A 13,609-nucleotide genomic window follows, 5' to 3' on the forward strand; every position below is an offset into this window, starting at 1 on the left:
GGTTCTCCCAAATTAAAAGTAATCTGCTAAGATTTATAATTAAATGTCTCTATGACACCTCATAAAGTATGATTGTTTATATGTAGATACTGTAATTTCTAATTTAATGTTCGACTAAATTAAAAACACAAAAGTTTTGTGCAATATAAATAGGGCTAATGTCACGTAGGTTTTCTTTTCTAATACCCTTCGTCTTGGTTTGAAAGAATAATAATCGCAAGACCTAGGATTTCATTGTCTCTCGTGGATTCAGGTACACTTCCACATGATTTGACAAGATCATGATTTTCATCTTAAAGATTTGGTCCAACATTGACTGCATTTTTTAAAATATCCAGATTTTTTTAAAAAGTCATTTAGGAAAAAAAAATAAGAACCCAAGAAAAAGCAATATATACACTAAATTGTCAATACATATTTTACTTGTTAGACACTTCTTTGTTCCTCAAGTTCAATAATTTGTGCAATATAGAAGGTGACACAGCCATGATTTTTTGGTTATGTTCTTTTGCATGAAGCTCAGCATGAAGTCTACAAAGAGCTGAACCTGCAACTTTCCATGCAAAACCACATTTTTTGACGTCTCCGATAGCCTTTGCATAATCGTAAGTAACGCGATAAATAGCAAGTGCATCGTTAAATATGTCCGTTGTGCTCCTTGCACTCTCCTCCATATCCGGCGCTTCATATAGCAACTACATGAAAAATTGCAAAATTCATGATATTATATTGGGGAATCACAGGAGATAATGGAGAAATGGGGACAGTGAGAACTGAACTCATAGTTATTGTATTGAAAGCTCCCCCACCGAAACCTTCGTGGTACTCACGATGTCATCTTACAAGGGAAAAGGTCCAAATTTACCACTATACTATACGAAATATCTAGTTCTACCCTAAGTTATACTTTGGAGTCTTGCCTTTAACGGAGCTCCCACATGAACTGAGCTAGCCTCGTTTATACTTTAGTTACGATCCACGATGGAGATCCATTAGGGCCAAGGGAAAATGTGAGACAATTTGATAACAGCAAAGGTATGATTAGCAACAAAGTACAACGGAAGGTAACATTAAGAGATATATCATATAGTAGAAGGTATTTTTCACCTTTTTTCCCTTCTCACAATGATGGTTGAAGTTAATTGCTTAAGATTAATAGAAGAAGGTTACCTGTTTGTACTTTTTAACAACCTCGTCCGCTAAGTCATTTTTCGATTCACTGCTGGTGTTCAACGCTTGCATCATCTCAAATCTGTACTTTTTGTACCTTTCCTCCCATAACCTCAAGCATGTCTCGGGGATTTTGACCTCAAAAGCAGGAAGTTTCTTGATTTCTGGACATACAAAAACAAGATATATCACATCCACAACTAAAATACAATTGAAATCAATGAATATCTTGAATCAAACACTTGCCTACTGCAACTGCTGCTTCAGCTTTAAAGGACTTAACCCTGTCATAAATTTCTCCTAGTACTGAAGTAGAGATATACTCTTCTTTCTTTTCCAAGAAATGTGGAAACTTATCCACTTTCAACCTTTTCGGGATGTAGACCTGTGGGTAGAAATTAAGATTTAGGGAACAGGAAACACTCACTTAAAGAGCGTACAGTGATTAAGTAAACGACGGTTAATAAGTATATCAAACAGAGATCAGGTCAAAGCAACCAACCTTATTCCCACTTTTGGGGGCGTCTATAGCGTCATAATACAAATCAGTCAACTCAAACAACTTTTCTTTCATGGTCTTTGTCTCTTCATTCTCTGTGGTGTTATTCTTCCTCAACATCAGAAGTCTATCCATGAGCGCCAACCAGCTTGAAGAAGCGTCAGCCATACTATAGCTGAAAGAGCATTCTTGTTTAAATAAGAATTAAGACATCTTCACAAGAGGAATTAGGAAGTTTTTTCATTGATGTTGAAAAGGACCATATTTTGAAGAAATTCCAAGGATTTAAATGCTTAGAATCATTAGCTCGGGGACTTTTTCGGGATGAGCATTTTTTACTATTCACGCATACAGAAACTGTATGTTGCACTCTTCATGGAGCCAAGAAGACATGTTTCAGATAATATTTGTTGAAGTGTGTGACCATCTCATCTAAAAGCTTAAAGCTATTAGAGAGCACACTTTTATTTACTTAATTATGTCTTCAACATGCCCCCTCATGTGTGGGATTGATTCTTTTTTACGAGCCAAGCACGTGAAAATTCTTTTTGATATTGAGTGGCGGTCAGGCAGAACCTCTGCCTACTCTGATACCATATTGAAGTGTGTGATCATCTCATCTAAAAACTTAAGCTTTGAGAGAGAGAACACACTTTTATTTACTTAATTATGTCTTCAACAATATCAAAGAGACATATTACAATTTTGGAGGGCAAAAAAAAGGGAATTCTAGACTGAGGTGATACAATAATACATACTTTGGCATCCTAGTTTCTAGGAATGTCTGAAAGAGCTCATGTTCCATTTCCTCGGCAGAGAAGTCTTTGGGCTCCCTATGCAATGCCTTTGGTGTTGAATGGATTCTGCACCACGGTCTACTTGCATGGTAATATTTTAAGAGCTGAAGAATGCAACATAATATGCTCAAATTGGACAGAACTCATAGAGTATTTTCAATCATTCAAGAAATGAAAAGACAGCACGATATGTTCCATTTTGTTTTTAAAATTTATTGTTTTCTCATTATCATTTCTAATTGGAAATGTAGAGTGAAATGAATGGCGCAATCTGAGACAGTTCAATTATATCATTAAGCAAAGAAATTAGAACAATTAGCCAGAAGTAATAAAAAGTTTACCTGGGGGTTTTGAGAGACCCAATATTTATCTCCATCAAAATCGCCATTAGCAATTTCAGTGGCTGCAGATCTTGGACCTTTGGTCGAGAAAAATATTCCATATTTAGCATTTCCAACTACGTCACCGAGGTTCTTCACTGGGACAGCAAGTAGTCTGTGGATATCACCAAAATGAAGTCCGGGATTCCTGTATACTAGTACCTCTCCAGATATCTGTCCGTGTTCACTGCATAAAATTGTTGAGTTTTACTTTGTAAGTTTCCAGTTTGACTTTTTAAAAGTAAAGGCATAGCATCAAAAGATGACACAAGTTACAAACATACATGTGCTGAAATTACTAGGTCAAAACAATTACTTATTAGGTTAGTTAAACTTTTACTCAAGACTAATAAGAAAATATGGATTGATGAGACGTTCCGACGATCAATGGCTAAGTTGACGACGATACAGAAAGAGCCCAGTGTATCTTTGACTAAAGTGCAAATCCGTGGTGCATGGTAAAAGCACCTAGCCAGTGGCAAAGCCATGAATTCTAATAAGGGGAGTCAACATAATGCAAAAATGCATGTCTAGGGCTCGAACCTGAAATAAAGCAATTTTTTAGCCACATTTACCACTAAAATAGAATCTTTCCAATATATCAAGGAGATTCAACTACTCCCTCCCAATTTATATGGAACCTTAGGATTTCGAGAGTCAAACGAGTTCTCTTTTGACCGCGATTTTTTCATCTCTTTTAAATATTTTGAATTATTAATTATTCTGGCTTATAATACTTTTTATGTAGTTTCTAAATATGTAAATTTTCAAAAAACTTAAAGATTCTATGTCCGAATTCACGGTCAAAATTAAGAAAGTTCCGAACAATGTCACATAAATTGGGACATAGGGTATGTGTTTGTGTGCGTACAAATACTTTTACTTTCCGTATGTGCACGGTATATTTTTTGACGAGGAATTGGATTACAAGGGTCATATATGATGCATTTAAAGTATACTTACAGAATAACACAGACTTCATGAGGATTTAAAGTATCCGTCGGATCAGCTGTCCCCATTAAATAGAAAGTATCAGAGATAGGAAGTTTTCCTCCTTTTAGCCCATTTCTTTCTTCCTTTGCCAAGGAAGATAAGCAACACCTAAGATACGGTTCACAGAGAGGTACTCCAGCCATTATCATACCCGTGGCAATAGAGGCATCATCACGATCTCTATGGTTCGCTGCAACTGCACGGAGATATAACCAATAAAACAAAAAAAGTAAAGGTCTGATTTGGTAAAGCAATCAACAGATACTTAGAACAGAGTCATGCATTTTAAGATCAATGCAGGTAAAGGAATACTACGATTAAAGCTTCTGTATCAAATCGGAAAGAAGGCTTCAGACAATGTTTATTTAAAACCAGTACAGGCACCAGCTTGTTAATTGTGCAAATAAGCATGTAATGTTTTCAAGACATCATTTGAAAGTTTGAGAACCAAAATGTTACCGCATGCTGAAATTTAAGCAACACTACGCATAAGTTTAAAGTTTTCGGGTAATAGTATCTGAAGGTCCACATTTCTCCTTATACGTGGTAGATTATAACCATAAACAATTGCAAAGAGACTTAGTTTTATTGTAATTTTTTTCTAAACCAAGAATTACCTTTTAGTGCTGTCACCTCATCTGAGTATAACCTTTGTGTCTCCTCCAAAGTGTTATTCAGTATATCAAAGAAATACTCTGCCGGAACACCTCCATAGGTCAACAGAGCAATAAGAGTTCTTGATAGATAAGTATTCCGAGGTTTAAAACTGAAAGAAGAACATAAATGATGTTAGTTGCACACAGTCATGAAAGTAGCATTTTAATTTTCATGTTCCGACGAAGATTCCAAGGTGAAACTTTATCTTTCTACTAATTGAATTGACTAAAAAGCACAAAATACCTAGGTGTAACTATTTCCAGCGAGTTAAACATTCGAGTTCTTGACAATTTTGGGTCAGCCTCAACCTTGATCATTGAAGGCCTAATCTGAATCGTGCACCGTGGCAGCTAATATTTAAGAACAGAACATTGTATCTATTAAGAAGTTGATTTGGCAAACTAAATACATAATAGAGTAAAAATCTGCTATAACACTGCCATGCAATAAGCCAATTAAAATGGAACAGACTGGTTTTGATCGACGGTGTCTTAAGGAAGATCTTACCTTTCTATTGACTAGAAGGGTTCCCTTTACAGCAAGACCATTGTAGAATAGACGGCACTGCATTAACAAAGGCTAGAAAGAGAGAGAGACATGTAAACTGAATAGATAAGAAACAAGGTGAGTTTGTTTAGTGATAACAGATTGCTAATTTGCAGCAGTTTGGAATCCAAATCAATTGATAAAACATCAAAAACATTTACCGGTTCCCCACTCTGAAATTCTGCCTCTCCCACCTCGGATGAATTCTCCCCAGGTTCAACACCATTGGAATATCTCTGAAATAGTTAATTCAAAATTTAATAGAAAGTTGTTCAAGAGAGACGAAAGGAAATTGTTGCAAAGAAACGGAACGATGAATTTGTCAGATATTTAAATCAATACAAGCATGAAGCAAACCGAGCAAGAGACCGATTCGTGTGCATTGCCTAAAATTAAAGAACATTAAGAAAATAACATAATTTCAATTGAATTATGAGGGCCATCGGACTGGGTAAAACCTAAATTAACCTTGGTACACTTGCGGGAAACTCCTTGCCGAGGGCCTGTGCACCCCCGGGATTAGTCGGGGCTCTTAGAGACTCGGACACCCGGTGCAAATAAAAAAAAACATAATTTCAAATGAATTAAAAAGGAAATCAAAGTCTGCAATCCGAACACATCCTTCCAAGTTTCTGCTACAAAAGAAAATGCTTAGTGAACTAGGTCCAACCAGATTACCTCTAACTTGGCATTCTTATACTTCACATTGAAAAAATCTTGTGGACACTTTCTTGCCAAATCTTCCGAAATATATCCTGTCCCATCTGTGTGTATAAGGGGTTTTCCATCTTCGTCATAGAGAGTACGTCCATTCTTGTCCTGAAATTATTTATTTCCAAAAATAGAAGGTGATATTTAAATAGTAAAATGAGTGTGTTATCTTGAGATAATCGAAGAACAGGATAACTGACAAGAGATGGCATCGAAGCGCACAAAGAAAAGGAAATAGCAATGAAAGTATACATGATTATATATACACATATTATATGTTTGATAAGTAATATACATGACAATATATATCTTCAATTCTGTCAATATTCACTGAATTCAGATCAACTTGAAGCTTTACTGTCGTGGATAAAATTAGGGAGAACCTGCATTATCAGAGTAACTATGTAGCTCAGAATGAAAGCAAGTATCAATTAATTAATGAAAAGTTATAACAGTCGGGGAAATAGCAAACCTGGCCATGTATTTAGCCATGCTAGAGACCATATGTACATGCATGAAACGACACCTTGCTTTGTGGACTATCTTGTCGTACAAAATGTAAGTTAAATTTTCATAAGGATTAAGAGATTCCATTCGAACAAAGTAGCATTTGACTGTATCGATCTTTTCCTCTTTGTCCATTGAATTTTTCTTCTTCCCGTCATCCTTATAAACTGCACAAGTACCACAATGACACAAAACCTCATTGGCATCATAAACACTTGAAAACGATAATCTCTCAGGGGTTTCCCACCCCGATTTTGAGCATACTAGTGAGAATGACACTTCCATTGATTGGGAACATGAGAAGCTTCATTAAAAAGCTACTTGTGAAAACAGAAGATCCACATTGACATAGGCCAATGCAAAGGTTCTAAGACGAGGATTTCTTTTAATTACAAGTGATTGTAGATAAATAAGCAAAAAAATTGCTCTTTCAGTACAACACTTTCATGTTTGAAGACCACCGATGTTAGATGGGAGCAAACGTTGGGCTTTAGAAGTTAGAACCAAACATATATATGTTGTAGAAACATGTGTTAAGATGGATCTACGATTATTCAAGAAAAGACAAGATTATATATGACTACGGTGCAAGTATCACACAAAATATAAAATAAGAAGAGGTCAAGTAAGATTGTTTGGGGCATGTCTTAGGTAGACCTTCATATACACCGGTTTATAGAAGAAGTGACAATACGATAATTAAAGATGATAAAGACGATGAGATAGACCTAAAATCACATGTAGAGAAATTGTCTCAAAAGACCTACATACTCTTAAAATTAAGCAAATTTAGCTTAGAACACAAGTTGACTGAAACAAACAATCCGCCTAGGCGATTCCAACCAGCTTGGATTAAGACTTAGTTATCAGTAGGTTCAGTGTTATTCAATCTATTTATTCTACCTTATTACTTATATGTTAAGGTATGAATAAGTGTAATTAGAGAATCTTCAATTTTAGAAAGCACAAAATTAGCATCAATCCTCGTGAAAACATCTAACAAAGGGAAGTTTGAAATTCTTCTCATTTTTCAAAAAACAAGATAGATTAGACGGCATATAGATAAGGTAATTACCAAAAAAGTGATAGCGCCTCAAACCAATAAGAATTCCATTCTTAACAATCTCTTGTGGACACCTTGGGGCTTCTTCCATAAACCTGACAACCAATATATTTTCATCTCCTAATGACTGTTGTAGATGGGTTCTTTCTGCTTTCAGGTAAGGACCCTGACGCCAGGAAGGGAAATAAAAGGTCAAAAGATGGATATAATAGCTCAGCAGTTAACATATGTTGCCCTCTTTCCTTTTGCATTTAAAAACACTTCAAATGCAAAAGGAGTAATAACCGCGAGAAAAACTGACCTTAAAAGCATAGCTTCCATCCGAATAAACATGGCAATGATAGAAATGACTCCTTCCGGAATCCCAATCAAGATACTGGAAAACACATATATAACGCAATTATTGGATTACCAATTCTAGAGTTTAGAGATTATTATGCAAGTCTCTCATCAGTAAATACTAATGATAAAACTACATCAAAAGATAGAAACATAAAAGCTCATGTAAAAGCTTTTAAATGTGGAAGAACAACATCAGTGGATTGGGACCAAGACCTTAAATCCGGACTCGGAAAAAAAAATAGATTCACTTATACAAGAGCGGTATTTGAATTGCAACATCACCTGCACCCGTTTAACATTTTCACAAAGATGACCATATTTAGTCCAAATATATGACTCAAAATGAGCCATAGGTTGACATGTCATATCCAAAATTTCACCGACATCATGAAGCATGATGACATCCTCCAACTTCCTCCTGCAATTGATATCGACCAAATTACCAAATTGTAGTAGTATAAAAATCACAAATTAAATATTGAATAAATGGTAAGATTACCTTCCAATGTAGTGTAGAATCAAAAATAATTTCCTGAACTCAAGATTACTGAGTGCCAGCAACTGTTTGCTTATTCCTTGTATGCCAGCCCTGTTTCTATATTCAGATGGCATAGGATCATGACTATCTCTTCGAAAGTTTGTTCTTTCGGGACTTGTTGGAGGTGATAGCATTTGTGGAGCAGATGTTGGAGAATCAGATCCATCACCGACTATGTCTGCAGACAGCCAATGAAAAATTACAGCTCTTGAACGCAACAAATAGAAAATTTGTACGAGATTGTCATTAAGCATAACTCAAAATGTCCAGACAGTTTGCTACATGGAGGATTTTAGAGTTTGAAAAGTGGAGGGAGCATCCATGCAACAACAGCAAAAACAACAACATACCCAGTATAATCCCACATCGTGGGGTCCGGGGAGGGTAAAGTGTACGCAAACCTTGCCCCTACCTTGGGGGTAGAGAGGTTGTTTCCATGAGACCATCAGCTCAAAAAAGACCCTCGGAGCATCCATGCAACACATACTAAAATATTGTAGCAAATTCTATATTTGCACGGACTCTCCAAAAATGCCGTTGCACACGTGTCGGATCCTCCAAAAATATACTACATTTGAAGGAATCGACACGCACCCAACGACATTTCAGAGAGTCCGAGCATCATACTAGTGGGGACTAGGGAAAAGAATCCAGTTCAAACTTCAGACACCTAAACCAAATGGTAAGCTAGAATCCCCTCTATCATGTGAACATAGGTATAAAATTCATGTTCCATCAATACATACTTTAAAAAAAATAATTTAAAAATTCATTAGTACCAGTACAACAATTAGAATAAATTGATCAAGCAAATATGAAAACCGTAAGACCAACTTTACATTTAGATAAAAAAGGGAAGCCCGGTGCAAGAAGCATCCCGCGTTCATCAGGGTACAGAATAAAGGCCGCACCCCAAGGTAACTTTACATTTAGCTAGCGTTTGGCCATATATTCTCAAATTTGTTTTGAAAAATCTGATTTGGGTGAAGTTTGGTTTGAAGATGAAAATGCGTTTGGACATACGTTTTCAAAACATATTTCCCAAATTTAGTTTGGAAAAACATGTGTATTATTAGGAATTTCACCCAAAACCAGCTATTGAGCTGGTTTTGGAATTGGGATTCGGGATTTTGCCAAAATATAGACAAAATCTATGGCCAAACATGTATTTGCCAAATAAAATCCTAAGTTTATTTGGCAAAATCTATTGGCCAAACGGGTCCTTACACTGATAATTGAATAAACTGAAAAATAATTGTGAAAATTTTAATAATAGAATGGCATAAAAGAATATCAGCAAAAGAATTAAGTTGGAGGTCAAAGTGATAACAACAAAAGTTTCTTGGGTTTATTGTAAAAGAAAAAGATTAATTTTTTGTTTTACTTCTGTTGAAAAAGACAGTGTCTGGGATTTTATTATTTTCCAAAATTAACTAAAACATCATTATTATCAATATTTCTAAAAAATATTTTGAAAACCGGAGCAACTAAGGCCCTCGAATGCAAACTTGGACAAAAAAAGTAGTCACTCATTCATCTCCATTATTAACCCAACCCCACCCCCCCACCCCCACCCCCCAAAAAAACAACTAAAGTTACCTATAACAGACAAAAAAACTTTGACAAATTTTTCAACAATCATATCAAAATAACATAACAAAACATGAAAAAAATTGATCAAAATAATTTTCACTTTGTTTTTGTTCCCAACAAAAGTAACCTAAACGATAATTGCACGTAGTCCTTCATAAAAAAATAAAATTGAAAATAACTTATAAAATAAGCGTAAGTGAGAAGCTAATAGAACAACCAAAAAAAAAAACTTACATGCAACAATCATAAAAAATTATCACTTAATTACAGTAATAATTAATAGTAATAACTAAGTTTAGTAACAATTATCACTTGATCACTACAAAAAAGTGTAACTTAAAATTAGAAAGAAAAAAAATGGGAACTTACCATTATTATGAACAGTAGCCTGAAAAAGTGGCCCATTTCTAGGAGAAAAATTTACTGAAGAAGAAGAAGAATTTGGAGAAGAAAGAGAAATCCTTTGAATTTGAGGAGACTGAAAAAAACTTTCAGCAGATGAAACTGGAGTTTGCTGATAAAACTGTTGAGTTTCGGACTGATAATATTTTTTTGCCATAAATACAATAAATCCACTGAGTGTTTTTTTAATTTGACAAACTGAGATTTTACTCAAAATATCAAGTGAACCTTCTTCTCCGATTGATAAAAGAAGTCTTCGCACTTTTTCATCTATTGGATTTTGTCTCTGATTTTTGCAGATTTGGTTTAGCATTTGTTCTACTGAAGGTGGAAGTTTAATCACTTCTTCTACTACTTCTTCATTATTGTAAGAGTAAAAATCTCCCATTTTAATTTCTATTGTTGCTGAAAACTGGGATTTTGGACAGAGAAGTTGAGGGGTTTTGGAAATTCAAAGTGACTGGCGAAGAGGAACGTTGTCTGCTTGGTTAATGTGCTCCTATGCGTAGGAAGAAGGAGAGGTCGTTTGGTAGAGTGCATAACACAAAATAATGTTTGCATCATTTTTGTGTATTAGTAATACTTATTTGATACACTTTTTCAAATTAGTTATACATCTATTTGGTATTATTCTGTGTATAGCTAATGTATAGCAAAATCATGGTATTAGTAATACCAAGGCTATCAATGCATGCATTAGTATGTCTAAAGACCAAATTGTCCTTAAAGTCCCTTAAAGGCATTTTTGTAAACAACTAATTTTTTTAAAAATTATGCAATGCATTTTAGTTTTTAATATACCACACCAAATAATGTATAAAAAATAATCTCTGCATAACTAATGCTTGCATTACTAACACATGCATTACTAATCCTTGCATTATTAATACACCATATTCAGCATTATTCTTATACACTCTACCAAACGACCCCCAAGAGTCCGTTTGCACATACAAATTTTTTCCTTTTTCCAAACTTTTTTGGCAAAATACTCTAAATCACCCTAAATTTAGCTCGAATTATTAGTATACTCCCGAACTATGTCTGGTCTTAATTACCCCTTAACTTAGCTTTTTGAGAGTCATTACCCCTAGACGTTGATGGGATAAAAAGTGTGGGTGCACTCGTCTGCCATGTGGATTTTTCTATATATGTGGCATTTTTTTGAAAAATAAAATATATTTTTACTTTTTTAAGAATATTACTTTTTTAGATAATTTTTTCCGAATACAATTTATAACAAAACTTGGATAGAACTACATTATTTAGGCTAAATATTTTTATTTGGCCAAAAATAATAAAGTTTTAGTTAACTTTTTTTTGAATTTGACCTGAAAATAAAGGTTTATACAATTGAAATAAATAGTCAAGACATCTAAAAAGTCAAAAAAAATACATAGTTTGAAATTAATTATTTTGGCTATAATTTTTTATATAGCTCTAAATTACGGTGCTCTAATTTTTTTATACAGATTTTACCTAAAAAAGTAAAAATACACAGTTGAAATAAATAGCCATTACATCAAAAGAAGAAATAAAAAGAGTATACAATTGCAAAAAATAAAATGAATCACTTGTATTATACTGCAATTTCAAACTATGTATTTTTATAACTTTTTAGATGACTTGACTATTTATTTCAATTGTATAAATTTTTATTTTCAAGTCAAGTTCAAAAAACGATTAACTAAAACTTTATTATTTTAGGCAAAATAAAATTATTTAGCTCAAATAATGTAGTTCTATCCAAGTTTTATTATAAATTGTATTCGAAAAAAAATATCTAAAAAAGTAATATTCTTAAAAAGGTAAAAATATATTTTATTTTCAAAAAAATGCCACATATACAGAAAAATCCACGTGGCAGGTGAGTGCACCCGTACTTTTTGCCAAATCAGCGTCTAAGGGGGTAATGACTCTCAAAAGGCCAAGTTGAGGGGGATAATTAAGACCGAACATAGTTCGAGGAGGATACTAATAATCTGAGCCAAGTTTAGGGGTGGTTTAAGGTATTTTGCCATTTTTTTTTGAAAATAATGTTTGGTTATCCCATTCTTACCAATTTTTCCTTTTTCACTTGAAAATGGGAATTTGCTAGTTTTTAGTTTTACAAATTTACCCTATATTTTTAAAATTTATAAAATGACCTCATTTCATCTTTGGCAGATACATCTTTGGCGACTGATGGTGGAACATCAGTCCTAGTTGATACTTGAACTCTGCCTACTAGAAGTTTGATTATATGGTTATGAGAAATATGTGGCTATGCCTGCTTTTGCACCTTCTTTCTGCGTTAGTAAAATTAGAAATGTGATATTAATTTTACATCTTCTGTGTATTGCAGTAAAGCAGAATATGATTACAGTTAAACAATAGCATTTTGATTGTTTATTTCAAGTAGGATAATCAAATTAGGGTGTTTTTGATATTTTTTTTACAAGTTGTGGGGTATAAATTATATTTTATGGTTTTGAGAAAAAAACATCCAAATATGTTGCAAAAATTATAACCAAAATTAACTTTATCTTCAATTCAAATTTTAGTGAAATTTCAAATTTGAAAAAAAAAATTGGAATTCATGTCCAAACGCCTATTAAGAATGTAAACCAAAAAAGAATATAGTATTAGTATTACTCCTCCCCTTCCAACTCATGTGACATTATATTTTATATTTTAATTCCTTCTAAACGGAGTATCTATTGCAAACAGTCTTTGTGGACGTATGAACATAACAATTGTAAAATTTCAAAATAGAACGGAAAAAAAATTTCAAGTGAAAATGTTTGTCACGACCCCAAATATCGGTCATGATGGCGCCTATCACATTACTAGGCAAGCCGAACCAACTATCAAACCACAACCCATTTTCATTCTTAATAAATCATTGCTAACACGGTTTAATTACCAATTATCATAATAAGTATGTAAATCAGCAAGTTAGATATGCGGAAGTCAACAAGACATAGAAACTACACAACCCATACTGATCTGGTGTCACAAGTCTAGAGCCTCAAATACAAGTCTGAACAACCTACTACATAGATAGTCTAGGAATACGGAAAAGTAATAAGATAGAAGGGAGAAATCAAGGTTGCGGACGCCATGCAGCTACCTCGAAATCCATGGCAAATGTTGAACGACTGAAAAGCTCTCACTCGGCCTCTGGGGCACTTGGATCTGCATGCAAGGTGCAGGGAGTAATGTGAGTAATCCGACCCAGTGCGTAATAAATATAAATAATGACTGAAAGTAAGAAAACACGTATACACAAGGTATTCTATAATGAAGTAGTCAAATAAGTAATTTGTAAGCAGTAAACCAATGAAAAGTAGAATAAAATACTTCTAAAACAAATAAACAGGTAATTGAAAGATAATTAAGATAAAGTAAGCACATAGAAGTTCGCCCCTC

The 13,609-nt window shown here is 34.1% G+C and overlaps 1 protein-coding gene across 1 annotated transcript; it reads right to left on the reverse strand.

Annotated features, from left to right (window-relative positions):
- Positions 1-374: 374 nt before the first annotated feature.
- LOC107774542 (putative RNA-dependent RNA polymerase 5) lies at positions 375-10,764 on the reverse strand. Its single transcript, XM_016594094.2, has 19 exons — positions 10,166-10,764; positions 8,165-8,381; positions 7,948-8,083; positions 7,625-7,699; positions 7,336-7,489; positions 6,226-6,427; positions 6,049-6,136; positions 5,721-5,861; positions 5,204-5,278; positions 5,004-5,075; positions 4,740-4,846; positions 4,457-4,605; positions 3,810-4,035; positions 2,808-3,033; positions 2,428-2,570; positions 1,673-1,844; positions 1,417-1,555; positions 1,171-1,334; positions 375-695 (listed from the first exon to the last, which is right to left on the reverse strand). Exons 1-19 carry the CDS (start codon positions 10,584-10,586, stop codon positions 420-422), a joined length of 3,183 nt encoding a protein of 1,060 aa, XP_016449580.2. The 5' UTR covers positions 10,587-10,764; the 3' UTR covers positions 375-419.
- Between the last annotated feature and the right edge of the window lie 2,845 nt (positions 10,765-13,609).

Source organism: Nicotiana tabacum, chromosome 8 (genome assembly GCF_000715075.1).
Source record: "Nicotiana tabacum cultivar K326 chromosome 8, ASM71507v2, whole genome shotgun sequence".
Taxonomy (NCBI): domain Eukaryota; kingdom Viridiplantae; phylum Streptophyta; class Magnoliopsida; order Solanales; family Solanaceae; genus Nicotiana; species Nicotiana tabacum.